The sequence below is a fragment of the Carassius carassius genome, chromosome 10 (genome assembly GCF_963082965.1).
Source record: "Carassius carassius chromosome 10, fCarCar2.1, whole genome shotgun sequence".
NCBI classification, from domain to species: Eukaryota; Metazoa; Chordata; class Actinopteri; order Cypriniformes; family Cyprinidae; genus Carassius; species Carassius carassius.
The window spans coordinates 4,508,506-4,536,423 of NC_081764.1; the positions used below are offsets into that span (position 1 = coordinate 4,508,506).

General features: G+C 38.0%; 1 protein-coding gene and 1 pseudogene across 3 annotated transcripts in view; both read left to right on the plus strand.

Moving 5' to 3' along the window:
• Positions 1 to 341: 341 nt before the first annotated feature.
• On the plus strand, positions 342 to 8,387 carry LOC132151566 (oxidative stress-induced growth inhibitor 1-like; annotated as a pseudogene).
• A 1,392-nt stretch (positions 8,388 to 9,779) lies between these two features.
• Positions 9,780 to 27,918, plus strand: part of LOC132151567 (protein MTSS 1-like) — a 58,768-nt gene continuing 40,629 nt past the window's right edge. For 2 of the 3 annotated variants that reach the window (XM_059559765.1, XM_059559766.1), the window contains exon 1: positions 9,782 to 10,515. In XM_059559765.1, the coding sequence (XP_059415748.1) occupies positions 10,444 to 10,515 (72 nt within the window). In that variant the 5' untranslated portion in view covers positions 9,782 to 10,443. Of the gene's footprint in view, positions 10,516 to 27,918 lie in introns of all 3 variants that reach the window. The other variant, XM_059559764.1, reaches the window with a different exon arrangement.

The following is a 27,918-nucleotide window of genomic DNA, read 5'->3' on the forward strand; positions in this document are numbered from 1 at the left end:
CTAACAATAATTGTTTATGGGGCCAAAAAATGTTATAACTTTCTGTTTTGGAGATTGCTTTGAGTTTAAACTACTTTCTTTGAGCCGTTTGCGGTAGTAATGGTAATGCAGCGACCCCTTCAAGCTGCTGCGTTTGCTGATTGGCTGATGTGGAGCAAGAGCTAGATTCAGGCCAATCAGAGATATGAGATCACTGTCAGCGAGTGGAAAACTACAAGTTAGAACACGCTCTTACGTCACCCCTTGCCCAGCCAATCATAATTCTAATCGTCACGTCTTTGCTCTATGATTGGTTCGTATGGGAGAACGGTGAAGAAGAATTATAAAATCCATTAAGCGCACGAGTGTCGTGAGGCGGTAAAGGTGCAGCATCTCGCTTTACAGCCTCACAGAAGCACACTGAAAGCTGCGTCTGTATTTTAATCGAAATATTTTTCGATTTAAAATATTAACAAAGCCGCTCTACATCAAAAGTCGGGGCTTTGCTGTTTTACGTGAACTGCTACTCGGATCTCGGTAATTTGCATTACAGGTAAGTTACGTGCTTTTTCTACATTAAATTCGTGATGGCTTGTGCTAATGTAAGTTAACGTTACATTAGAAAACTTGACATCGTTACCGATCGTGATCTGATTCATCGCTTCATATTTTGCACTCATACCACCTCTTGGATCATTTAAACCAAAGATCTTTGTTCTTGTTTCCTTCGTTTGGTGTTGCGGCGTGTCTGTAGGGTATGGAAATCTCTTGGTCATGTCAGGAAAATGCACCGCGCACTTACAGTTATAAAAAGAGCACGACTGAAATATACGCATCTGGGTTACGTAGCAGACGGTTACCGGCTTTCGTGTCATCTTCAGTAAAAGCCATCCAGATAACCTGCAGTCTCGGGTGTCCGTCTGATCGGGCTGATTCGCGCATCTTACCAGCGGCAGAAACGCATGCCGACTGCCCTGGAAAGTTTTATGGAGAGCAAATACTTCAATTATGAAATTCATTATCAACATTTAAAGTAAAGAATCGAAGGAAAAGAAAGAAAGAAATGTATTTTATAGAATGTTTGGGACTGACGGCTTCAGTCACAATCCACTTCCATTGCATCCTTGCCCATATAAAGAAAGTAAATGGGTAAGACTGTCATTCTAACTAACATCTACTTTTGTTTTATTTTTTGCTCATTTGGAAGTGCATGAGCGTGAGTATATGATGACAGTAGTATAGGCGCACGTGAAAGCCTGGGGTTTATTAGTTCATTGATGGGACACGGCAATCTACTTGTCAATTTAAAAAAAATCGCTATTATCAAGTCAGTGGAGAAAACCGTTGACGTTACAAATGTTTTAAATTCAGTGAGAAAATATGAGCAGTCCGATCATTTTAGCTGTGTAATTCACACGTTGGTAAGGTCCTAGTCACGCTTTAAAGCGACGCGCTAACAGTTTCTAAACTTTGAACTCGAATGCCATTGAATCGTTTAAGTTAATTTTTTTTGTGAGTTTGGACCTGAACATTTTTAACCGCAGTCTCATGAACCAGAAAAGAAATCGACTCTCGTGTCCAGAACAGAAAACGTCTCGCACGTACTCCGACAAACGCCCCCTGGACTCCATTCAATTCTTTAAAGTCAGTTACGTGCATTACACATGTATATATTTAAATAAAATATTAAGCAGAGCTTTATATTTAAGTGTGTTTGTGTATTAATAGGTGTATTTGACATCTGACACGTCGTGCGGTTACTATTCAGAATGACTCGGCGATTGAGACCCTGGCGCGAGCTGCTTTAAAAGGGCGCTGTCACTTTAAAGAATTCTGCAAACTCATGGTTACGTTGAACTTCTGTTATGTAATAATACATCAGTTAATTCGTAACAAGTACTGGCTGAAGCTTATAGTTTGCCTTACTATGATGCAGATTATATAGGGTCAGTATAAGACGTCAATATAAGTCACCATTATTAATCATGACTATGAAAGTGGAAAGCAGATGAAGTCATCTAGTAATTGTGTATCTTGGGAGGGTTTTTTGTGGTTGTGTTTAAAGGTTTTTTTTTTTTTTTTAATAAATGCACCATTTGTTCTCTTTTGCATGTAACAGGTGAGCCCACCATGGAGCTGCAGAACAAAGACACCTTTTCAGAGGATAACCTGCCTGTTGTCATTGTTGGTAAGAGTTGACATTATATATGTGCTTCACTGAGTTCATGTGACATGTGACACCCTATCTTCCATGAGCACTCACAGTTGTTAATGCACTTTCTGCATGCAAAATCCTTTTTTGTTCCTTTGTTTCTCTCTTGTTGTCATCTTCATTCTAGGCTGTACTTTTCTAAGAGATTTGAAATACTGCAGAACTCTACAGAAAGCTCAGCAGCCTTGCACAGAATTGGAATGCATGTTATTCACATGCATGTTCATGTTCTGCACATCCAGCATTCCATGCATTTATTTAGTATTTTGGCAACTTTGATAATGCTTTCAGCTCAGTTACATTTACCATGTTTAAACGCTAAATCATATATATCAGATTAAAATCAGTGATAACTGTTGTTCTGTTGAAGTTCCTTAAAACTTTAACCACTTTCTGGTCAGTAACTTCATTTTATTTAGTCTCTGTGATAATGTTGTACTTGCTGGACATTCTGGTCCTCTAGGATTAACCAGTAATCTTTTTCCTTTGTAAATAGCTTGGGATAAAAGCTAAATGAAATTTCGCATAGATTTGCAGTTTGAACCTCTTAATTTTCACACCAAATAATCATCTGAGATATGAATAGTTGATTGGAAGATATTCTAGAGCATTTCCAGTATTCACATACATATGGCTGTGTTTCAGGTAATGGACCATCAGGGATTTGTCTCTCTTATTTGTTGTCGGGATACACACCTTACTTTTCCCCCGATGGCTTCCATCCCAACCCAGTTTTGCTTAACAAGCTGAGAGAGAACCGTAATTTGTCTTTGTTTGACCAGGTAATGCACACACATAATCCTCCCCCTATATACATTTACCACACCTGTTAAAACTGTGATATACTTAAAGTTGAAGCACAAACTCTCGTGTCATAATTTCAAACAAAATCAGGCCAAAACAAAGTGAGTTTTCTGTTCGTTTTGGGAGTTCGAAAAGGCTTGCCAAAGCGAACTCTCAGGAAAAGTTTGCTCTGGCTGCAAAAAACCTTTGTGCTACCACTGGTCCGTGGTGATTATGTAATGTGTAGTTGTGCGCTGATGCTCCAACTTCCTTCATGCAGAGCGCTTCTCTGGCTCATTTTGTCTGAGTCCATTGATGTAAGATCTCCACGGGAGAAAACATGAACATGCTGGAGATCCACTTTTTGTAGTAGAAAATGAAGTTGTGCTTTTGATGAAATGAGGCACTTTTTCCATGTTTGATACTGTAAAGCTTCTTGCTTTTAAGCAGATGCCGTGCAAACATGCCCATGTTGTTGTGATCAGATGCTTATCTTATGCTTTCTTTAAAAACATGCTTGCAGTTGCAGTTTTGTTGTTTATTTTGTTACTGAGAGCAAAGTGTGCAGCACATATTTATATATTCAACGAAGACCGAAAAAGAACTTCGCTGTGAGTTTATCAGGGCCTTTAAGTGAATATTGTCAATGACAATAGTGGCGGAATGTAAGAACACACATTCTCATGTTCAAATACAGAATACAAACCCAGTTTTGTTTTAAAATGTGCATGTAGGATCTGGAGTACCTGTGTGAGGGTGTAGAGGGCCGTTCGTCAAACCCTGTGGCTGTGCTCTTTGATGCACTCCTTCTTCCAGATGGTGACTTTGGGGTGGATTGTGCCTCCCCGCTGATATGGAGACATGAGCCAGAAAGGGCCACACCCCACCTTGTACTGGGAAAGGGACCACCTGGAGGGGCCTGGCATGTAAGCAACCACACCTAAAATATTTCTGGCTTCTGATCTAATGCCTCAGCAGTCATATTGTTCTCTTTTTCTGGTTAACTCTACTGTTGTTATTATAATAATAATAATAATAATAATAATAATTATTATTATTATTATTATTATTATTTCAAAAGGGTGAATGTCACAAATACATGCACAGGTCTCATTTCACTCCAAAATCCAAAAAATAAATAAAATATTCTTGAGATTTCGGAGAGTATTTCCAAAGTCTTATTCTTATTACTGTCATGTGGTAAAGAGCAGTGAGTAAAACATGTAACTAATACATATGAGCATTTTACTTCTGTTCATCATAGGGTGCAGGGGCAGAGCCAGACGATGTAAACATTCGGGGCTTAGCCCAAACCTAGGGGGGTCCAGGGGCATACTCCCCCTGGGAGATTTTTCCCCCATTTACGTCAGCTAAATGCACTATTTTTCAGGCTGTTTGAGATAATAGAATGCCTAAAAATCTATACACTATCTGGGAAAATGATAATAGTGACTCAGTAAAAAAATTAATGAATAAATCCCCCAGTAAAGCCTACAACCTATTTTGTATTTAATTGTTCTCCAGCTATATTTCTCAATTAATCTCTCTTCTTATCCCAGATTATGCCGAGATTAGCTGTAAACATGCCCTGAGATAACTTAGCATTTGGTACAAGCTGTGCGTTTTAGTTCTACGAGAAAACATAACCCCCCCCCCTCCAAAAAAAATCGACTGACGTTGCTTTTGAATCTCTGAATCATCTCTCTGGCGGGTGAGGTTTACTGTTAGTGTTCCTTTTAAAAAAATTTGTTATGTCCATAATGTTAATTTCAGCCGGTTAACCAGTGAGCTCGCTACGACACCAGTGAAATAAAAAGCCCACCAGCCCCTAATGACAACAATGAAGAAAAAGATATATGTTCTTCTTCGTTTATTTTTTATTTGTTCGAGTGATGCGCTATGCATTAACGTCCGCCACCACGCACAGTAATAGAGCCGCTTCAGTATGATAGACTGAGAGGAAATGAAACAAAGTTGAAGTCATTTAAAAAAAAAAAAAAACTAAAAGATTCAGGGCTTTTGACAAAACATTCGGGGCTTAAGCCCCATTAGCAAAACCCCGCCCCCCCCCCACCCCCGCTCCGCCCCTGATAGGAATGAAATATGAAATGTCTTCAAGAAAGGTTTCATGAGGTTCACCTGAATACACAAGTCCGTGTTTCCCATAGACTTACACTCTATGTGTGCCGGAGGAGGAGAAGGGTTAATCGAAAGTTTAAATTAATTCTATGCCAGCAGGAGGCGCTTTAAGAGCGGCAGAAATAGTGGTTTCCCTGATAATGGCGCTACGCTCATGAACGCTACTTTATCAGGAATTCTAGGAAAGATGAAATGAAAATGGCATCAAAACTTTTCTGAAGACAATCGGTTCCCGTCAAAAAAATATATATTTACATAAAAACATCCATTCTTCGCTTTGATTTTGAAACATGCAATGCTTATGTTTATTCAACAAAGTTAAAGCATTTTGGAAAATCTATTTATGGCGGTCAGTGTTGATATTGTTGCGGGCCGCCTCAAATAAGTCAATGTATGGGGAACCCTGCAAGTACAGCCCTGTGAGAAGAAAACATAGATGGGAAAGAACTCATGTGATTTATTAGTTGCATTCCTGAAAACAACTGCAACACTGTCCTCTATTGAAGTTTTGTACCAGATGATCAGATGTCATTCTTGTGCTTTTCCTGCTTCATACCAAGATGTGAAGTTGTTTCTAATGCTTGATGCCTGCAGGCGATGGAGGGCTCAATGTTGACTCTCAGCTTGGCTAACTGGATGGAACTTCCTGGTTTGAAGCTGAAGGATTGGATGAGAGATAAACGAAGGTATAAAGAAATGAAACTGAAACAATAAAATAAAATTAGTCTAGAGAACAAAGGGCTCATCTTTCATACAACAGTAATTATGTAACAAAATTATTGGGATCTTGAGATAAATTGATTCCTCCTTTAAGTTAGTTCTAGAACTAAACTGAAACTATTAGGAGACTTGAAGCTCCTGTGTAAATTCTTTGTTTTAAAAAAAACTTTTGTCTTTTCCTAAACATAATGTGAGGAGTATAACGAAGTGAGCAATAATTATCTTAATTTCTCTTAAAAATGGAAATAACATGGTTTTGAGCAACGAGTATAAACATTTGATGAAGTTACAAATGAACAAAACAGATCATCTAACTTACTGGTTTCTGTGTGCAGAAATTTACGCAATGACCGGGCCACACCAGCAGAGATTGCATCGTACTATCAGCACTATGTGTCTAAAATGGGTCTGGACAAGAGCTTTGCTTGTGGCACCACCGTGACCTCAGTGTCTCGGGTTTCCCTTGAATCTGGCCGCTCCGTTTGGAAGATCCAAGGCCTTCAGAGAAGAGCAAGTAGTGGTGAAGGAATCGAAGTCCCTTTCTCAGTCTATGCAGAGAACGTGGTGCTTGCCACAGGAACCCACGACATCCCAGCCCGTCTCGGCGTGGATGGTGAAAACCTTCCCTTCGTTTGCCACAGCTTCTGGGAGCTTGAGGCCGCCATTTCCTCAGGCCGTTTGGACCGTGCCTCAGAGCCGCTTCTTGTGGTTGGTGCTGGGTTGACTGCAGCAGATGCCGTTCTCGCAGCTCACCACTTGAACACACCTGTATATCATGCCTTTAGGCGACCGGTGAGTGATCCGGCGCTCATCTTCAACCAACTACCCAAGCTCCTCTACCCTGAGTATCACAAAGTGCACCAAATGATGAGCCAGCAGCAGTACAAAGTGGGCGAGACTGTGGTTAACCTGTCCAACCAGCCTCTTTCTTCACCTGCTGATGGCACCAGCCCATGTACCTGTTACCCTGGTTACCTCAGTTTCCCAAAGCATCATGTAGCTACCTTCAGACCTGATGGCAAGTGTGTGCTAGAGGATGAGAGAGGGCTACAGACAGTGTTGCAAGTCTCAATGGCACTCGTTTTGATTGGTGACCATCCCAACCTGTCATTCCTCCCAGAACATGGTCGCCCACTGGCGTTGGACTCAGAAGAGCCAATCAGTTGTCGGCGGAACCCACTAGATGTGGATCCATACACGTATGAGTGTGTGAAGGAGCCAGGGATGTATGCCATGGGTCCACTGGTGGGTGAGAACTTTGTGCGGTTCCTGAAAGGCGGAGCTTTGGCAATAGTGTGTGACATCATCCAAAAACAGAGAAAAAAAACGTCAAGAGAAATGCACAAGCTCATTGAATTTTCAGCTGACCAACTGCACACTGGAAGCATGAAAAGACATTGACTTTAAAGGGGTGAAAATGCATTTTTGAGATCTAGCTATCTGGTACTTCCAGTATCCATCAGAAATGCCACATACATGGGGTAATATGCTCAGTAGTTCTGCTCCGACCGACACAGAGGAACCAGTTCCGGCCTCCCACTGCAAGTGCTTGCATGTAGACGTGCAAATGCACTGACAGATATCTGCTGTTAATGGTTAACTAACCTGCATCTAAACATTCATCGGAGTTTATGGACAAAGGGTGCTTTAACCCTTCAGGGATTTATTTGTCCATGGCTGCCCACTTGAAACACTACTCGTGTTCTCACAGCAATCATGTTCTGTTGTGCCAAAATATTAACATTTGTAATCTCCTTGTTTTCAAATCTAAAATTTCCTTAATGTAAGGAAAACACAAAACTAATCTTTGCCGAGCAAATGATGCTGTTGTATCAATGTTTGTACTAACACTCTTACTGTTGTCTTCAATGAATGTATAAATCATAGTGGACCTAAAAAAAACCCTGAAAGATCATTGTAGCATTTCAACTTTTTGTCTTCCGTACATTGCCTTCCCAAGTAAAGCATGCAGTTGTAGTGAATCCATTGGTTATACCAGCAAACCAGACTTGAGTGTCTAGAATTAGTGCTCTTTAAAGACATCCTTGTTTCATGCTGCTGTTACTAACCAGTCAAACCTCAGAGAGGTCAGGCTGCACTTACAAATCTGACCACAAGAGGGCCTCTGCACACCCGTGATTGAAGCTAGCATTATTGCATGAGACCTAATGATCCATCGCGACATTATTTGAATGATTAAATGATTAATCCTACATAAGCTTATTTGCCACTGTGTTAACCGTCATGGGCCAATTTTATGGGCTCGAGGACCTTTTGATGCAATGAGTAAACTTTGTAAAATTTAAAAGCACATTATCCTTTATGAAAATCATTCTAGATTCAACGGTGTGATATGAAACTTTTATTATTATTATTATTTTATTTTTATTTTTTAATCTAAAAACTAATTCTGCTGTATTATTTGCATGCATGTTATGATCCCCGGCAGCTCCGATTAAAACATTTGTTTCAAATAAATGTTCAAATTGTTTGTACTTTTTTGAAAGAAAAATATAGTTTATCTAACATGGGTTGCCGTCAAATACTGTAAAAAAAAATGGAGGCTGGAAACAATACTATGCCTTCATGTGTCTGTCTAGACCTGCTACTTTTACTGCGCAGTTTTAAGAGTGTTGGTCATAAAAAGTGCAAAGCTTTTAGAAATTAGTTTAATACATTTTTCATACTTTTTCATCCATAAAATGGTCACATGATAACAATAAGCTTTCTGCATGTTGGTTAAACAACGAGATATGTATTCAAAATAATAAAAGTCAAAATTTCTTAAAATATTTTATTTTCTTGCTTCAGTGCTTTTTTAAATAATTGGTAATATGAAAGAAAAATACTGTATGTATATGATATATACATAAATATTAAAATGTAAAAATAGTAGACTATATGCTTTATATACCGTACTTTTTGTTATACGCTGGTATTGCAACACATAAATATATTGCAAAACATTACTAAAGTTTCGCCACTAGGTGGCAGCAAGCACCTACTACAGCTCAAGCACATCTAGGTCATGTTTAGAACGTTTGGAAGATACTGAATGTAATTTAATGTAATTTTGTAATGCTAGTGCCCAGCTCTGAACTATTTCTTCGGTCAGAACTTGCTCTTTTTGAGAACAATCTCTGTAAAGGAATTCTAAAAATCCCTACTTTCCTTGCTTTTAATTATGAACCATTGCAAAGACGAAAAAAACTTAGTTTGAAATGTGTTAATGTGATATATACACATCACATGAATACATTAATACGTATTAATGTATATGTTAACTGACCTGCAACACTCAAAATACACCGACTGTGAGTCTGGATGTTTGTGCTATGAGTGGGCCCACGAGGCTGTGTGGGAAGCTCTTTGCATCTTTGCAGACTGCTGAATAAGGTGACCTCTGCTCTCTCACACAGACAGACAGGTGGCCGCTAGAGGACGCGATGCTGAATTGATCATGTCTGCGTTGCTATGAGACCTGAACTGAGAGGTGGACTCCTTTACTAACTTCAGATAACAGCACAAGGCTGAGCAATATCACAATAATGCTGACTCACAGATGATATCCATGAAAACCAGCTCACTTGTGTCTAGATAGATATAACAGGATGTAGTTATGTGTGTTCTGATTCATCTTTATGGAAAGTACATTTTAAATTGCTTAAGAATAGAGAGTCTAGCAACTGTGTACAGCTTGTAGTAATAACTAATCCACAAAATGGATTTAAATGGGTTTTATAATTATACCTAATTGGTTAAAAATAGTTTTACTTGTTCGCCCTAAATGCTTTTAAAAGAACAAATATTTCATATTGTCTCTAAATAATTGTTATGAGGGCATGTTTATATAAATATAGTATGTTGATGACAAAGGTAACGGAAAAGCACGAACATTTCCGAAGTACTCATGCTCCGCCCCTTTTTGAGTTCTTCGCCAGCCGATCCACACAAACGGGTGAAAGCGCGAGAGCGAGCTAGGCAGGAGTAAATGTTTACCACTGACTCTGGAATCTATCAGGAGTCGAAACTTTAGTCAGGGTTTGCTGTATTAATTTTTTACCTGAAAAGCTCTTTCAAACGGCAACCACTCAAAATAATCACCAGAAAGGATATATCAGCGGCTTGATCGACTGAATGAAACCATGAGGAATAAAAAACACGGCGGTTGTCGCACTCTAAACTAACGTGACTATTGATCCAGCTGAGCCAAGCTTTTGAAAACGCCGAGCCAGGTACTTCGGTGCAGATTCTCAACGGTCGGTTTTTCTTGTGGGTTTACCTGTGCTTACGTGGCACGTCGACCTGAAGACTTATTATTAAAAATTCAGTTTTGAGTTTTTTTATCCACTTGTATCGTGGCGATGCGATGTATTTTCAGAGATTTACTAAGTTGCGTGGCCGGGACTAGTTTACTTGCGCCGGGCAGCCAATCAGCGGAATAACACTCACTATTTTTGCGTTAATTTATCTTCTTTTGGCTATTTCACACGGTAGCCTTTATAAACTGCCTCGTTCCGCACCCTTCAGATATTGACAGTGGTTTTCGAGGCGAGCTTTCACAAGGAGGATAAGTGTCACCGCTGCGCGTGTGATTTTGGGGTGGTAAAATGGATGCGGGAATGGAGAAGGAGTGCAGCGCTTTGGGAGGGCTCTTCCAAATCATCATGAACGACATGAAGGTGAGTCTCTCTCAGATTGAATAAAACCCACATCCGATGCTTTGATTCCCCCCAGCATCATGGGTGGGTTCGGAGTCTGTCTGTAGAAAGGCTCAGAATAAGTTATTTTCCAGCTGTTCTGGAGGGTTGGCAACAGTTCTGTGGTTGGCCGGCTGCTGATAGATGTGAATCCAGCCGCCCTGTGATGTGTGTCCCCTTCCAATCACCATTTACATATGTGTAGACTGATCATCTCGGATATATGAGTGCATTTACTATTTAGAAAGACTGTATACATTTAGCTTTAAGTGTAATATAGTAAAATATATGGTTAATCCATCTTCCTTGTTCCAAAAGACACTTCAAAGGGATTGCTGTCACACTAACATAAAACTAGCATGTTATCAAAATGGTTAATTTGACATGCACCATGGTGTGTGTGTGTGTGTGTGTGTGTGTGTGTAATATATATATATATTCCATGTTAATGCAAGATCTATACACTGTCACAATGTCCAAAAATATAGTATTTCCATAATACCCTGTTGCAGTGATGGTACCATGGCAGAACCATATGTACCATAATGTTTTAATTGCACATCAGCACTGTGGCATTTGCCAAATTTGTCATTTAAATATGGTTATGCATTTAAATGAGCCAGGTTGATATGATGGTATATGAGCATAATATTCATACAGTACAATGGCATATATCAAAGTGCTGTGCTATTACCCGGTCTAGTTTACTAAATCGATCAGTCTATCTAAAATGTGTTCGTTTGGTTTGTCAACTGTCAGTTATGTCACGTTGTCTAACACCAGTGTTGGTGAGCCTGTAACTTTATTGAACACTGTACCATAAACAAAGCATATTTTACAAATACTGCTAATTTGAGTAGTTCACCATCATAACCCGTTTCACATCCAGTCCTAAGCATGGCTCAATATGTGACTCTGGCTTTATTCATAGTATTAAAAGCTGGACGTTTAGGCTCAATTTACAGGTATGCACTCAATCAAAGCATTGTTTTTTGTTTTTCTGTCCTGAAAGGATTTCTATTATGACGTCTGGTTTGTTTATGCATCATACTACTCATTTTATGTGACTTATTGTGTTTCAAATGCACAGGAAAACATTGTGGATATCATTTTTGGACTTTTTGTTGCGCCTACAAGTATTCTCAAAAAGTATTTGGACACTTTGGCCACACTGCAAAATATGGTAATTAAAATATAATAATACTAAAAAGTAACACTTAAAAAGAGTAACAATTCAATTCAAGTTTCTTTGTGTAGTGCTTTTCACGATACAAATCGTTGCAAAGAAACTTTACAGAAAATTTAGTAGTAGCTGATCAGTGATCAGTCTGGTGACTTTCAGTTAATGTACATATGTATTTAAATAAAATCAATTAAAGATAAAGTAATCAAACAGATGATGAACACTATTAACAGCAATTATTACATGATGCAATCAAACTTCTAGCAAAATGTGGTAGTTCTGTATTTTGTTTCAGGGTGGGCATCAACTAAGGTCCTCTGAGGGGTTGGCATTGGCATCATCTCTTCTCAGGTGTTCTGGATCCTGACTGAAGCTTGTTTAAATCTTAGTTACACAGAGAAACAAATAGAGACATAATAAGCGTAGCTGTGGTTCCAACTTCCAACCAAGTAAAATGTATTTGTTTAACGCAAGCTAAAGAACAATTATGTGCATTTGATCAGATATGACTGCAGTACAAGATTATGAGATGTATTATTTGAATGCTTGGCCAAAGAGATGTGTCTTTAATCTAGATTTAAATGGAGAGAGTGTGTCTGAATCCTGAACATTATCAGGAAGGCTATTCCAGAGTTTTGGAGCCAAATGTGAAAAAGCTCTACCTCCTTTAGTGGACTTTGCTATCCTATGTAGTACCAAAAGTCCAGAGATTTGTGACTTTGGGGAGCGTGATGGGTAGTAGTGAACTAAACCATTAAGGGCCTTGTAGGCAAGTAATAATATTTCGTAAACGATATGGAACTTAATAGGTAGCCAGTGCAGAGACTATAAAATTGGAGTAATATGATTATATTTTCTTGACCTTGTAAGCACTCTAGCTGCTGCATTTTGGACTACCTGTAGCTTGTTTATTGAAGAAGCAGGACAGCCACCATGAACGCATGACCTCTAGACTGGACTTGGAAACACTAGCTTGGAAGTGTTTCTAAGATGGAAGAATGCTGTTTTGTAACATGGGAAATATGATTTTCAAAAGACAAGTTGCTGTCTAATATAACACCCAGATTTTTGACTGTAGAGGAAGTAACAGTACATCCGTCTAGTTGCAAATTGTAATCCAAGAGATTCTGTTTACTGTTTTTTGGTTCAATAAGTAATATCTCTGTAGGGCTGGACGATTATGGCCTAAAATCAAAACCTCGATTAATTGAACATTTTACCTCGATTATGATTAATGAACGATTATTTTGTTTCTGTTTTGTTTTTTTGCCCTCATAGTTCACTGACAAGGTTTGTACTGTAAGCAGGGCCATAGCTGGGGTTAGCTGGGCCCCGGTGCAGGTTGTACCAGTGGGCCCTGTTTGAAAGTGTTTAATTTGTATGTTCGTTCTGTTTATTTGTTTGTGCTATTTACACAGTGTTTAAGTTTTTTCAAGTTTGTAAGTGTCCAGGTACAGAAACCGAATAATTAAATGTAAAATAGCACTGTAAAAATTAAACATACAGTCAAACCAAAATTTATTCAGACACCTTCAACATTTCTCACATTATCAGTTTATTTGCTATAGCTTAGAAAATGGTAATAAAATATGACAAGATCTCAGAGTTAAACTGTCAGAACAAATTCATCTTGATAATTTCAGATAACTTTGATTGTAATCCATTACATATCTTTCTATCAAACAAACCTTCATACAACAGTCAATACTTTGTTGGCCAATTACCAAGCAAAGATTAATTGTGTCTGTGGTGTGTAGGGCTGGGACAACGCGTCGAGGTCATCGATGACGTCGGCGCAAAAAATACGTCGACGCAAAATATGCGCATCGATTCGTCGACCTGTTTTTATTTCTCTAAAAAACGTTTGCAAAACGTTTACCTTATGTGCGCTGAATATACGCGATGGCTGGATCAACATTCTGTACAACGTTATATAACCAATCCAGGGGTTTTTCTGCATTGATCTTTTTTTTTTGGCGGCTGTCAAAGCCTTATTTGATCGGTGAGTGACAGTGACAGGGCGCGTACGAGAGAGAGCCCCGGCTGCGCGCGCACTCACAGTCGTCAAACTACACGAGCGCTCTCTCTCGCTCTCTCTCTCGTGCATATTAACCAAAATCATTAGACACGATAGAAAAAGGGCGGAACGCCAAAGTTTCACGTGGAGCATTCGGAGATTTTTTTTTCTCCATGACAGGCTGCTGGCTCCCACTGTTAAATTTTTTTTTTTTTTTTTTTGGAAAAGCACTCTCTGTATTAGCTTAAAGCCCTCAAGTTTACATTGGTTACTGTATTCTTTTAATTGCTCTAAACAAGTATTTTGGGTGAACTTTTTTATTGAATGCTAGACATCAAGTTGTTGTTATTTTCATCTGAAAGAAGAACTTTTTTATTGAATGCTAGGCCCTATGTGTTCAGTAAGCTTGTTTCAGTAAGCTAAGTGTTTTCAAGGCTTCAAGGTTTTATTGAATGCTATCTCTATACAAGTGCAAAGTAATGCATTCTTAGTCAGTCTTTTATTTTGTAATTTTAAGAGCAATAAACATATATTGCAATGTTAAGGAATTCATGTTTTTTTCATTCAGATATGTAAATCAACATGTATAAATTGTTAGTAGTCAATTAATGGGGAGATAATCGAAATCGAATCGGTCTGAAAAATTAGTGTAATTCAGTGTTACTGTCCGTGAGACGCGGCTCTCTCTCTGCATGCGCACCGAGCACAGCGCGAGTAACCAGCTGCTCAGTTCAGCTTTTCCGCGTCTTGTGTTTGAATGCTTTAAAGTCTTTTGAATGGTTAAATTGGCAAGTGGCAAGGCTTAATAACACGTGAAAATGATACGCTTTCGTGGCGACACTCAGCAGCGTTCTGTCAACTGTCCTGAGCATCTTTTTAGACTGGCCTCAGCCAGACGGTTGAGATCGACTAGTAAAGGTGGGATATTTTTTCCTATTGAAAGCGCGATCTGACATCATAGCTCACTATCAGCAGTTATTTTATCTATGTTAATAACATTTCTTATAGATTATTGCTCGGTGTAAGAGATAAATAAAGATATCAGATAAAGATAAATTGGCACAAGTACCAGTACGAGTGATTGCGTGTGTGAATTAGTCATACTGTCTCTATATTATTGTGAAGCTGTGGGTTGTAAATAGCGTAGTTCCTTCAAAAGTAGAAAAATATGCTATAATAAGTTTTGAGATTCTAAGCTACTTTAGTAATAAATCACAGAACAGCGCTGACAACTAGTTTTTGCATTCCTCTGTGCGCGCGATCTTCACAGCTGTTTATATGAGTGTTCGTGGCACAATGCAGCTGCGCGAACATGGGAGCTCGAAATAATAATACACATCCGATCATCTAATCGCTTGAACGTCCAAACCAAAAATCAAATACAACTGACAAAGTTTAGTGAAGACGCAAGGCTCACCGCTCGCGCGCCGTCACTGTGTGTTAAACTGGCGTTCACCTCCGTGTTTTGCTTTTATGCCACTGACTGGACAGGGCAGAGTCATGTGGCTACACACGCGCTAGTATGCTTTTAAGGGGGAAGTATTAACAGGATAAAAAAAACGAAATAACCGACATGGGAAAATTAAGTCTGCTAAATCATATCTCCATTGTATGATTTTTTTCCCATATTGAATACTGCTTCACAGTTTGGGCTTTTGCTGGAGTTATTGCATTAAAACCCATTGTTCAACTATATAAAAAAGCAGTCAAGATATTTGACAGGAAACCACAGTCGTTTCACCTTTGTCTAATTCTTGAGAAGTATCAACTACTAAATTTTGAAAATCTTAAAATTTTTAAAAATAGCTGTCTTATTTATAAATCTATGAATGGAATCGCCCCACCACCCCTGGGCGATTTTATCAAAAATAGAAATAACGACTAGACTAGATCATTTACCCGGAGGGATTGTGAAGTACTATTTAGAAAATCTTCATTTGCACAAAATGTCCTCTCTATTAAAGGCTGCACAAATTGGAATAGTATACCAACGGTAATTAGAGAGAGCCCCACTTTTGTTTCATTTAAGAAACATCTTAAAAGATGGCTGAATAATAATAAAAAATGTAATCATTAAGTATGCAGGTAAAATTTGATAGGTGGTTTTATTTATATATTTATAATAAGCACTTGTTATGTCTATATGTCTATGTACAGGCATTTATGCATTTTAAATTAATATTACAATAAGTACAATAATGTATAGGAACTTTTATTGTTTATTTAGCTATATATGTATATTTGTTTATGTATATTGTCTGTTTGTTTTTTGGTTTATTTATGTTTGGGACTACGGATGGAAATTAGCATTGTGCTAAATCCGGCGTATTTTCGTTCAACTTTGATTGTACGTTCATTAATATGCACTGGCCCATTTAAATAAATAAATTAAAATTGAAATTGAAAGTCGGTTAGAGGTTCTGAATTTCGGTTTCGATTACTTCGATCATCCAGCCCTATATCTCTCTCTTATCTGAATATTATAGGAGAAAATGATTGGTCATCCAATCTATAAAATTTTTAACACACTCTGTAAGCTTAGATAATTTAGAAGTTTCATCTGATCTTATTGAGATATATAGTTGAGTATCATCAGCATAGAAGTGGAAACTAATCCCATATTTTATAATAATATTAGCAAGGGGGAACGTGTATATTGAAAATAGCAGAGTATCTAGGAAAGATCCTTGTGGCACTCCATATTTTACTGGTAATAATTAAGATGACTCCCCATTTAAATAAACAAAGTGATAGCGATTGGACAGGTAGGATCTAAACCATCTTAGAGCCTGCCCTTGAATACCTGTATAGCAGTGGTACCCAACCTTTTTCAACTCGCGGCCCACACAACCAAACACGCATGTTTGCGCGGCCCACTGCACAAAAATTAACTGACCCCACAATTGTTGGGTTAATAACTTAGTACTTAGAAGCTAGATTGTTAACTGTCTTTATCGAATGAACTGGCAATGACCAGAAAATAACTCAGGCTGGCAATGCTTGGCACAACTGCTGTTGTTCTGTAGCATATGCAGCAAAAATATCTAAGATAAATTGGCAGTTTATTCTTAAACCACTTAAACCAATCAGTGAGCTCGAATAGTGGAAGCATAGTTACAGTTTAATATATTTATTTTTTCTTATTTATATATGAAATTGTTATTATGTTATGACATAGACATTTTTACATATATGAACAATATTATTATTTCTTTTAAGAGTAATTGGCGGCCCACAGGTTGAAAAACACTGCTGTATAGTTTTGTAATCGATCTATGAGTATGTCATGATCTATGGTGTCGAACGCAGCACTTAGGTCAAGTAAACTAGCAATGAGATGCAGCCTTGGTCTGACGCAAGAAGCAAGTCATTTGTAATTTTAACTAGTGGTAAGTAACATGAATTATATTACTGCAACAGCATTAATTTCTTAGTTTGTTTAAATACATTTTGGGCAATGCTATTTTAGTAACGTGGATTGCTGCATGTTTTTCTGACATTTGCTTTTATGATGTTGAATTTCAGTGTTTAAAAAAAAAAAAAGGTTTAATCTTGAGTCTCATGAGCGAATGAATGGACCAGCCGTTTTTGGCAATGTTTAGCTATCCATTTGTATGCGTGATGTAAATGTGGAAATAGGCCATTTGACTCGCAGGAAGGGGGAAGTGTGCAGGATATCCCCATTATTCCGTCTGTGTGTGTGTGTGTGTGTGTGTGTGTGTGCTTGTGTGTGTGTGTGCGTGTGTGTGCCTGTGAATAAGGCTGTGACGGTAGCAGATTTTTACCACCTCAGGTGGTAATGGACCAACATATATGTACATGACCTCAATCATTTTTGATGACACAATATATCGCCCATTATATTAACTTAAACATTTTAGTCACTATGTTTTAAACATTCCACTTTCTCCTCTGTCTTTTGCAGCTTCTTGTACATAACATGGTGTAGTCTTGAGGAGCTTGTTCAAACTTAAAACATGCTTCTACAAAAAAAGTTTCATCCGCAGATTTAGTCTTGTTTAGGGATCTGTGCCTTTGTGTGCACTAGGGCTGTCAAAATTGCTCAAAAATGACGTTCGAATATTCCCTCTAAATAACACACGAATATTCGAACTATTCGAATATCTGGTGGCGCATGTTGTCAATAACAGGACAAAATAATACAAAGAGACATAACTACTTGTATAGGTAGTCTATTTAAGTTTAAACATATTTGACAATGTATTACCTACACAAAAACAAGGAAATCAACTAATGGCCAAGACTGCAGACCTCACGCTCTCTCACCCTCATAACGGTTTAAATGAACAAACAAATTTTTCAGTGCTGATCAAGAGTTTTGTGCAAGCAATTTAAGGTCGCAAATTCTGTCCCAAATATAGCAGTCTTCATTCAGTGATTGAAACAAGTATTATTAATATTAATTGAAGTTTTACAGCATATAGAACTGACATTGAATGCTCCGAGCGAGCTGTACTGTGGTAAACGTGGAACTTTTCCTTAACATGAAACGATAAATAATCAAACCTCGCTTCCATTGCTTGACAGAACTCCCCGAAGCCTGCCCCATCCACGACACTGATCGGTCTCATGTCCTTACAAATGAACGAAATTAATTTATCCGTTATGGCCTCTTGTCGTGTTGCAGACAAAGAGCTTGTGGCGGGCGATGCAAAGTAACGTTAAGTGTCAAGACGTGACTGTTTAGCTGGAGTTCCACACATTATGCCATGCTCATTTGGGTGCACATTTTTGAGATGTGACCTCATGATTGAATGGTATGCTAACTGTATCTTGAATAGCTTGCATACAACTTTATCTCGCGGGTCAACAATTTTACCTCCCTTTCTCTGCTGCGGTCGAGTTGGGCTCTGCACTTGCTGTCATCTTCCATGAAGACGCGTCAATTTTCAGCAGTGATGCTGTGCCAGACAGTGCGACTCCTGTGACCTGTCCCTGAACCCTCAGGCGCGCTAGCGCGCCCACTCGCACAGCAGACAGCCACGCCTCTACTACCGCGGGAGTTTTTTCCACATTTTTTTTTTTATTCGAATATTAATTTTCACCTTCGAAATTCGTTTTTTAAAAACTATTTGAATATATATTCGAATTTAGAATATTCATTGACAGCCCTAGTGTGCACATTATGATTTTATATTCAGTGGCATAAAATGGTCTTTAAAATGAGAATAATATCAATTATCTATATGATTATATATATATTAGGGCTGTGCAATTAATCACATTCAATTGTCATGCGCATCTCATCATTAAAGTCGGTCCCGTGATTAGAAGTAAATTATCATCACCTTTTTTTTTTAGATTGAGCGGCATTCACTACACAGAGCCATAGTTCACTGACAAGCTAGGTGTAATCGAGTTCAAAATCGAAAGCGATGTATCTGCGATTATGAACGCGATATTGACTAATTGTCAGTGCATGCGATTAATTGCACAACCCTAATATATATAGGAAAAATCAATACAGTATAGTATCGCAATATTTTCAGCAGCAATACTATATTGATACATGGACGCCAAGTATCTATCTTTTTTTAGTATACTATTTGGTAGAATAATAAAATTAATTTCTGGACAATCCACTAGATGGTGGAGTTGAGTTTTTATGGTGAGGTCAGCTGGGTCACGTCAAATTGCAGTAAGTTAGTAGGGCTGTGACGGTTGCCGTGACAACCGCGTCACCGCGGTGGTCGGTTGCTACCGCGGTTGTCTACTGCCACCGGCGGTAGTGCACGTGACGTCACAAACATAATACAAAGTTTTGTATATAAGTGTAATAACTGTAATAGTTGCAAATTCTAGGTCTATGGTAATTAACAAATTACCTCAAACACAGCGTTTCCTTTAGATTGGCAGATTTGAGCGCGGGAAAATACAGTTTATACATTCAGCAAATTAATTTAGTGTTGGGCGATGGATCTTGTTGGGTAAGCAAATACCACATCACCGATCTGGAGTCATCTGCATTCATGTCACCCATCAGCGTTTGCACAAGTTCTCGTGATCGCAAACGCTGGCTGGTAAGGTTTGGTGAGGCTTTCTCCAAACTGGCCAAATACAAACGAGACCGCGATAAATAAAAGATGGTAACAAGAAATATGGCAACGATTCCTATTTCAAAGAGAGCGCGGACAGATGAGGAGTTGCGAGAGGTTTAGTCTGTCTAGTATCTATACAGGACATTTGAACTCTGTGTCAGTAGCCTACATCACAGACCGGACGGGGATTTATCATGTCATGTTGTGCTACATCCAGTGTAGCATCACTGATTATAATGAGTATTTTGTTGCGCTGCATTGCTCGCATCCATTAGACAGGGTGTATTTAACTTTCTTATTTAGGCTAGGGTAAGTGTACCCATTAAGCCCAACAAAATCTAAGTTTAGGTTTTTTTCATAGATATTGACATAGTTTATAAGAAAAATAATTTGTTAAAATGAAAGATTAATCTCTCATTTGAAATTGTATTAATTAGTCAATGTACATTTTAGAATATAAAATTAAGATAATTTAGGAATAAAGTCAGAAGTCTGGCATGGGCTTAATTGGTACTTTGGCACCATTTAAGCCCGCATGTGTTCCAAATAAGCCCACATCATGAATGATTTAAAAGTTTATTGATTTTAAAGAAGTAAAACAACAATATAATTTTTTTGTATTTTACTGTATTTAAAATATTCTGTCCACTCCAAACTGTTTTGCTAGCAAAGACAAGTTTTTAACTGTGCCCTCATGGTAAAGGCGACATGCCTCTACGATTTTTGAACAGGTGCTGTAGTTTTTCCTTTTTGGCATTTTCTCACTGAAAACAAATGATACACATTAGCAGACATCTATTAGGCCTATATAATGGTGCTACACAGTGTTTTATTTTTATCAAAATATAGTTGTAAATTAAGGTAGTATGGAAGATAAAAGCAGAAAAAGAAATGTTATCATTTAGCCTAACACTTTCACACAGAAAATTGATCAAAGTTTGTAATTTGAGGAATTCCTCATTGAAACACATAAGGTGGGCTTAAATGGTACCACTGTCAGTAATTGTGAAAAAGGACATTGTTTTCCTTTAAAAATCTAAGATTTGTTTAAAAAGACATGTATGGAGCTTAAATATAATGTGGACCAAGCATAAGAGTTATTTTTATTGAGCTCACATTGAGAAATGTTAAGTTTTTTACATTTAAGGTTAGCTTGTGTTGGCTATAGTTTGCATGCGTTTTGTGGCACTGTACCATTTAAGCCCATCTTTAAAAAAAAGTTAATTTATGAAAATAATCTTCTCTACAAAACAATTTATGATGTATTTATTGGTAAATTAATGTATAATTAATCACAAGACATTTAATGTTTGTAGTTCACATGCTTAATTCTTTGGCAGTCTATCTTTCTGTAAGGCTAATGATTTGACCTAGAGATTAGCTTTGAACGCAAGCTAATAAAACTCAGCTTTCCATTTAAAGGAAAATGATATAAAATGATAAAGTACTATTTGTTCATACACAAAAAACAATACATTTATCTCTTATTTGACACAATATCAATGTACTTACCGAAGAAATGGCTGAAAATTGAAGAAATGTCTTGATTTCTGAAGAGTGCCAAAACACCAAAGTTTTGGGGTGACTTTGTGTGAGCTAACCTGAGACAACTTGCACATGGGTGGGGCTAACTCAACATTGACAAATGTGATTGGTATGCAATAAAAAATGTCAGAGAAGTAACAAATCACTGGATTGGTTAAAATAATGAGCGGCAAAAAATATGATTTTGTCTTTTTTTTATTTTACTTCAGAGTTGATGGTGGGCTTAAAGGGTACATGGGCTTAATGGGTACACTTACCCTACTTTCTTGTAGCCTAAATAAACATTATTTCTTTGATATTTATTTTAGTGTTTTGCAGGCGGCGTTCACTGACAGAAGTGCTCAAATAAACACGAACTGACGAGTTAAATAGGATGTGTTAGATGAGTGAGACATAGCTGGGCTGATTTCTAGACGTGCATACATATAAATATATCCTGTATATAATATATATAAAATATATTACATGCATGCACAGTTTAAGTCAGCTTTAATCACCTTTTTTGGTAATTCCATGAATTAACTGAGCACGACACTGCTTGCATATAGTTTATTTCGCAGTTTGATATGAAAGGATATGCACAAAGGAAGCGCGCGCCACCTTTGAGCACAGGACTGTCCGCGCTCGCTTAACTTGCACCTGATAATAAAGTGAAGTGGAGCGCGTGTCTGAAACGTTTCCTGTTCAGTCATTCTGCGAGTCTGCGACTGAATAAATTCACTTCTTGTCATGAGAAAAAGTGACAGAAGCAGCAGTTGTGAGTGGGTGGCCATCCCCGCCCCTACGTAAAATAATTTGAATACGTTAAACTGGAAAAAAATTATCGCCTTGGTTAATGAGCAAATTTTGACACTAATATATATATATATAATTTTTTTTTTTTTTTTTTTTTTCAAACACCGCGCCACCGGCGGTTGTTGGTCCATGACTACTGCGGTGGTAAAAATCAGCCACCGTCACAGCCCTATAAGTTAGTAAAATAAAGAGGGGCGCGAGTCAAGCGAGCGCGGAAACGGTGCTGTGTTTGCAGTGCGTGCTCTTCAGTTGCATGCACAAAGCTGCGGCACGCACTGCCTTTTTGCATATTCTTTCATATCAAAACGCGAAATAAACTATGTGCATGCAGTGTCGTGGTCAGTTAAGTCATGGAGTTATCAAAAAGCCAATTAAAGCTGACTTAAAACTGTGCATGCATGTAATATATTTTATATATTTATTTATTTAATATATTTATACACATGTCTCTGAAATCAACTCATGTCTCATCTAGGGGTGACCCCGAATAGTCGATGAATTGATGCTTTGATTAGAGGAGCCTGATTCGACTACCAATCTAACAGTCAAATATTCACTGGGTTTTATTGATTATGCCATTTTGACTATATGGGGGAGGTCAAATGTCTGATTTCACATAGAACTACCGGTTTTCTTCCTATAAGTTAATATACAGCCTATTATGATAAAGCTGTAAGAATCTGAAAAGACTTAAGCTTCAAATTAATATTTTAAAGTGCGTGAATAAATCCAACCACCCCTATAGATTTATGTTTCACTTTCCATAATCCGTGACCGACAGAGGAGCATCTTGGCGGCAGGAGTATGTATATAAAAATCCCAGTCATAGTTATTAATATTCTGCATTGTAGTATGACCTGTTCACGCTGTGCGCTTAAGAGATATCACCGTAGTACTACAATGAAGTGCTTGACTCAAAACCAAATGCATCTTATATCAGGTAAATAATATATTCACGATATATATACACCGGCTGAAATGTTTTGAAATCACTTGTACCCTACCTGTTCGAAAAAATCCAGTCTCTGCCTGTGTTAGTTTGAGTCTTGGTAAAGTTTTAAATCCTATTATAATAAGACCATTATAGTAAAATGCTATGAATTTTTAGAGTTTAGCTGCCGTGTTTCTGCACATTGTTTCGTGAAGAACGCGTCCAAAAAAAGGAGTTCGCATTCAGAGCCCCGCAGATATGTTCATGTGCATTCGGGCACTTTTTGCAAATTGCCTATAAGTCTTAATATTAATGTTATGTTGTATAAATAACGAAGCGTATTCTATATGAAATTATGGGTTGAATCCCGTTGATTAAAAACTTGCTATCAAATCATCACTCTACTGGTCATCTTCAGCGCGTGCAGCTCAAAACAGAAATGCAGAACATTTAACTGCTAACGTTTTAGACTAACGTTATAAGAGCACAATTGTAAAAAAAAAAAAAAAAATTATGGTTTCGCCATCGTTAAGTGTTAGCTATCTATTTGTCAAAACATAAAACAATGACCCCGTTTATATCTGCAAGGTGTTCATTACACATTTTCCCATGGTGTTAACATCAGTAATTATGTTAGTCGAATGTCTGACTTGACTCTTGTTAATGTATTTTGCCCCGCCCCCCAAACATATGATTCGACTATCAGTTGAATATCGGCAAGATTCGAAAATTCCGATTCGACTATGAAAATCCTTAGTCGGGGACACCCCTAGTCTCATCTAAACACCCGAACTCGTCAGCTCATCTTTATTTTAGCATTTCCGTCAGTGAATACCCAGCCTGAAAAACACTAAAATAAATATCAAAGAAATAATACAGTTAAACAAGAAAGTAGCCTAAATAAGAAAGTTAAATACAGCCTGTCTATCGGACACGAGCGGCGCAGCGCAATAAAATATTCATTATAATCAGTGATGCTACACTAGATGCGGCTTGACCTGACATGACAAATCCTAGACAGTAAACTGCTTTGTCCTATTTATGAGGTACTGACAGAGAGTTCAAATGTCCTGTGTAGACACTAGACAGACAAAACCTGTTGCAACACGGTAGTGTTGCATCCTGTGAAGACACAGTTCACTGTTCCGCCACCAAGCAAGCAGTGCATTCCCAACAAGGTCCATCGCCCAACACAAAATTAATTTGCTGAATGAATAAACCGTATTTTCCTGCGCTCAAACCTGCCAATCTAAAGGAAATGCTATGTATGGTGTTTGAGGTAATTTGTAAATTACTATAGACTTATAATCTAAATAAAACATTTGCAGCTATTACTGTTATTACACTTGTATGCAAAATTTTGTATTATGCTTGCTATAGAGTGCATGACTTCACATGCAGTATTGCTGGTGGCAGTAGACAACCATCACAGTCACAACCATACTTGTGAATTTGCCTGCATGTAAAGTTATTATTCACAAAAAAAACAGCTTCAGGGCAAAGGCTGCATTTTTCCCTGTTAGAACTCAATAAATAGCCCTGAACTTAGTGTGCACTGATGTCCAAGTGCATGGATCAGAGAAGTTAAGTCAATTCTATGAATGTTTAGATTATTGTCTAGATTTTTAAGATTTAATTCATCCCCCAAAAAAGTCATAATTTGCTCACCCTCATGTGGGGGGTTATGTCAGAAGATTTGTTTTAAAGAGCATAATTTATTTCTAATTGGGATATCTACTTTCCTTAGTGTGCTTTGCAATGAGGCATAAGCTCTGAATCAAACAATACAAAGTGCAAAGCTTTAATGCTATTACTTAAGTAAGCAGGACTAAGTGTCCCGTGAGTGTAACTCTGCTGCTGAGTTATTTGATGTGAATGTATGTTGTGTATTGTGTATGTAAGTGTATTGAGACTGAGGCGCCATAACTGCAACAGACTGAATGTGCACTGTAGCAGATTGTGGAGCCATTTAATTCGTCAACAATCAACAATCTTGATATAACACAGCCCTGCATTTATGCATTAAAGCAAGTGTTTTCTGGAATGCATATTAATTCATGTTTCCTTTCACACATTGAGAAATGTTTTCTTCTTTGAATCGAGACTGGTCTGTGATTCTGCTTCTTAGCTGTGTTACAGCTCTTTTCTTTCAAATGAACACGTTTGTGTTCTGCAGAAATTTTGTAATCAGAGGAATAGTTGACTCAAAAATGGCAACTCTGTCATCATTTATACATCCTATTATACATGTAGTTTCAAACTTGTATGGTTAGGGTTGTCATGGTTATGGAACTTTGTCTGATGATTTAATTGTCATGCAGGAATAAAGTATTTTTGCTCCGAATTCACTTTTGCAGTAACAGTGGTTTTAATGTCCTCCTTTGTATCATCTTCCATAAAAATAGAATAGATGGCTCATTTTCCTTATAGTGAATGACCTAAATGACCAAAATTAAGTAAGAATAGAAAAACTTTTAAATTAAGACAGAATTTTAGTTTTTGGATGACCTGTCCTTTGAATAAAGGAACAATGCAAAGATTTCTTTGCCCTTTTACAATGTGATCTTTACTGGACCAGTGTGCTTGTAGGTAACATTGGATACCTCCATTTATTTGGAGAGAAGGATAACACAGAATTCCATCCTCACCTGCGAAAATACTGTGAAAGATTGGTTCCTATCATAATACACAGACTCGGGTTGAGAGATGTGTCTTGGTAGGGTTCACAAGGTTTCAATAAGCTAGACAGGGAATGGAAGGACAGCTGGTAACCTGAGAGTTTTCCCCTTCTGTTGCACTGTTTGCAATATGTACTTTAGATCGCTGGCATCCGATTACCCTACTGTCTACAGATTTTATTTACTGTGATTGTATTTACTCTGATACTGATACACTGTATCAGGGTAAATACAATAGTATGTTAATACTGTTTTTCCTTGAAGTTCATTAGGACAAGAGGCATCTGAAATAGTTTTTCATTGCATTTGTGAATATTATTCATCACAGTACAGATAAGAAAGGCAGGATATAGCATTATACATTATACAAAAATAGCATTTTATTGCATATTCCTACAACCATGAATCTGGAAACAAGATTTGAAAGAATATGAATTATAAAATTATAAAATTGTATATTTTGTTGTGCATTTATATAATTTCTTACAGTTCAGTTAATGTAAATAGCAAGTCGCCTAAATAAGCATAGTTGATGCACTTGACAAAACCTTAGCAAGTGCTTGCAGTTTCAGTTGCATTGTGTTGAATAGTGACATATTGCAGAAAGATAACTAATTTCACTTGACCTTGTTTCAAATGCTTCAGATATGCAGTGTTATTTGTCGCTTCATGTTTTGCCAAGTACATGATAAAACAGGTGACAAGGTTAACATCTGAATTGATTTAAGCCATATTTAGTAACCATAACGTCATAGCAACCACTGTTTTGCAGCAGTTTCATATCCCTCCCCCTCAAGCGTCCAGCATCTAGTCCTGCAGGACACAGATCATTAAAAGGCTTCAACGCTTTTCTTTGACATCAGCCATGCTACTTGAGGCCGCTTGATGTATTGGAGAAAGCTAATGATTTCTGTCCTCCCTGTTTGGGATGACGCAAGTCTACAGCTGAGGAGCTGCCTGCCTGTGCACATTCCTGCTTCAGGACGTCCCCTTCCCCCTCTTTACCATCCCACAATCCCTCCGTCTGTCATGTGTAAAAATGGCATGTTCCGTGCACAGGCCTGCCTGCGAATCACCTCTGAAACACAGCCTGTTAAAGACTGGCCGGACACTCATACATCTAATACTTATGCACACACACATACTGGATACACCCTTTCTGCCAGCTAAAGCAGACACACCCTCATGTGCATGCACAGGTGCCTATTACAGACATGCAAAGCTTGTGCTAATGAGAGACTTGATGACTCGGGCACTTTGGAGTGCTTTATGATATTCAGTAGTGGTTAACCCATTTGGGTTTTTCAGTGGCTGATTACAATATGTTAAAGAGTAGGGTGGCCTGCCGTAGTATTGGACACTTAAGTAACACTTAAAAATGTCTGCATTTCATTGTTTAGATGAGAACATTTCAAAGCAAATATTCTCTCCTCTGAAATTTCTACAGAACTAACTTTTGCATCATTTTGATCCAATAATCTGCTCTTGTGAGCTCGCACTGTGCGCCAGTTTGTGTGTGTGTGTTAGAGCTTAGATTCTCTGCCCGAGTTCGGGGTCGACCCGACCCGCGGGCCGGGCTGGGCCGGGCCGATATTTTTTTTTTCGGGCCCTTGATAAAGCACCTTCACGTGTCATGCGCAGCGTCTCGTCCACTGTGCGTGCTGTAGCTACTATTCAGTAGAATAAGTGCAACATGGAGCTTGAAGAAGCAAAGAAAAAAATTAAAACTTAAAAATTAAAAGGAGAATTAACTTTGAGCAAGTTTGGAGGAAAATCGGAGGTATGGAAACATTTTAAACAAGTTGTGGGGAGTGACAACATATGTGTTGGCTTTGTCTCGTGCATTAAATGTGGCACACACATATATATATATATATATATATATATATATATATATATATATATATATATATATATATATATAACTGCGCAGCTAAATGATAGAACCTAAATGATCTAGCACAGCAGCATCGGAGCCCACATATTAAAAATGGTCGGGTTTAAATCGGGCTCATAATTACAGTGAACGTGTCGGGCCGGGCTCGGACACAACGTGCTCTGGTAGGGTCGGGCTTGATTTGTTGGGCCCGATCTAAGCTCTAGTGTGTGCGTGTATGTATGTGTGTATATATATATATATATATATATTCATAGAGCGCCCTCTCGCGGCTGTAGAC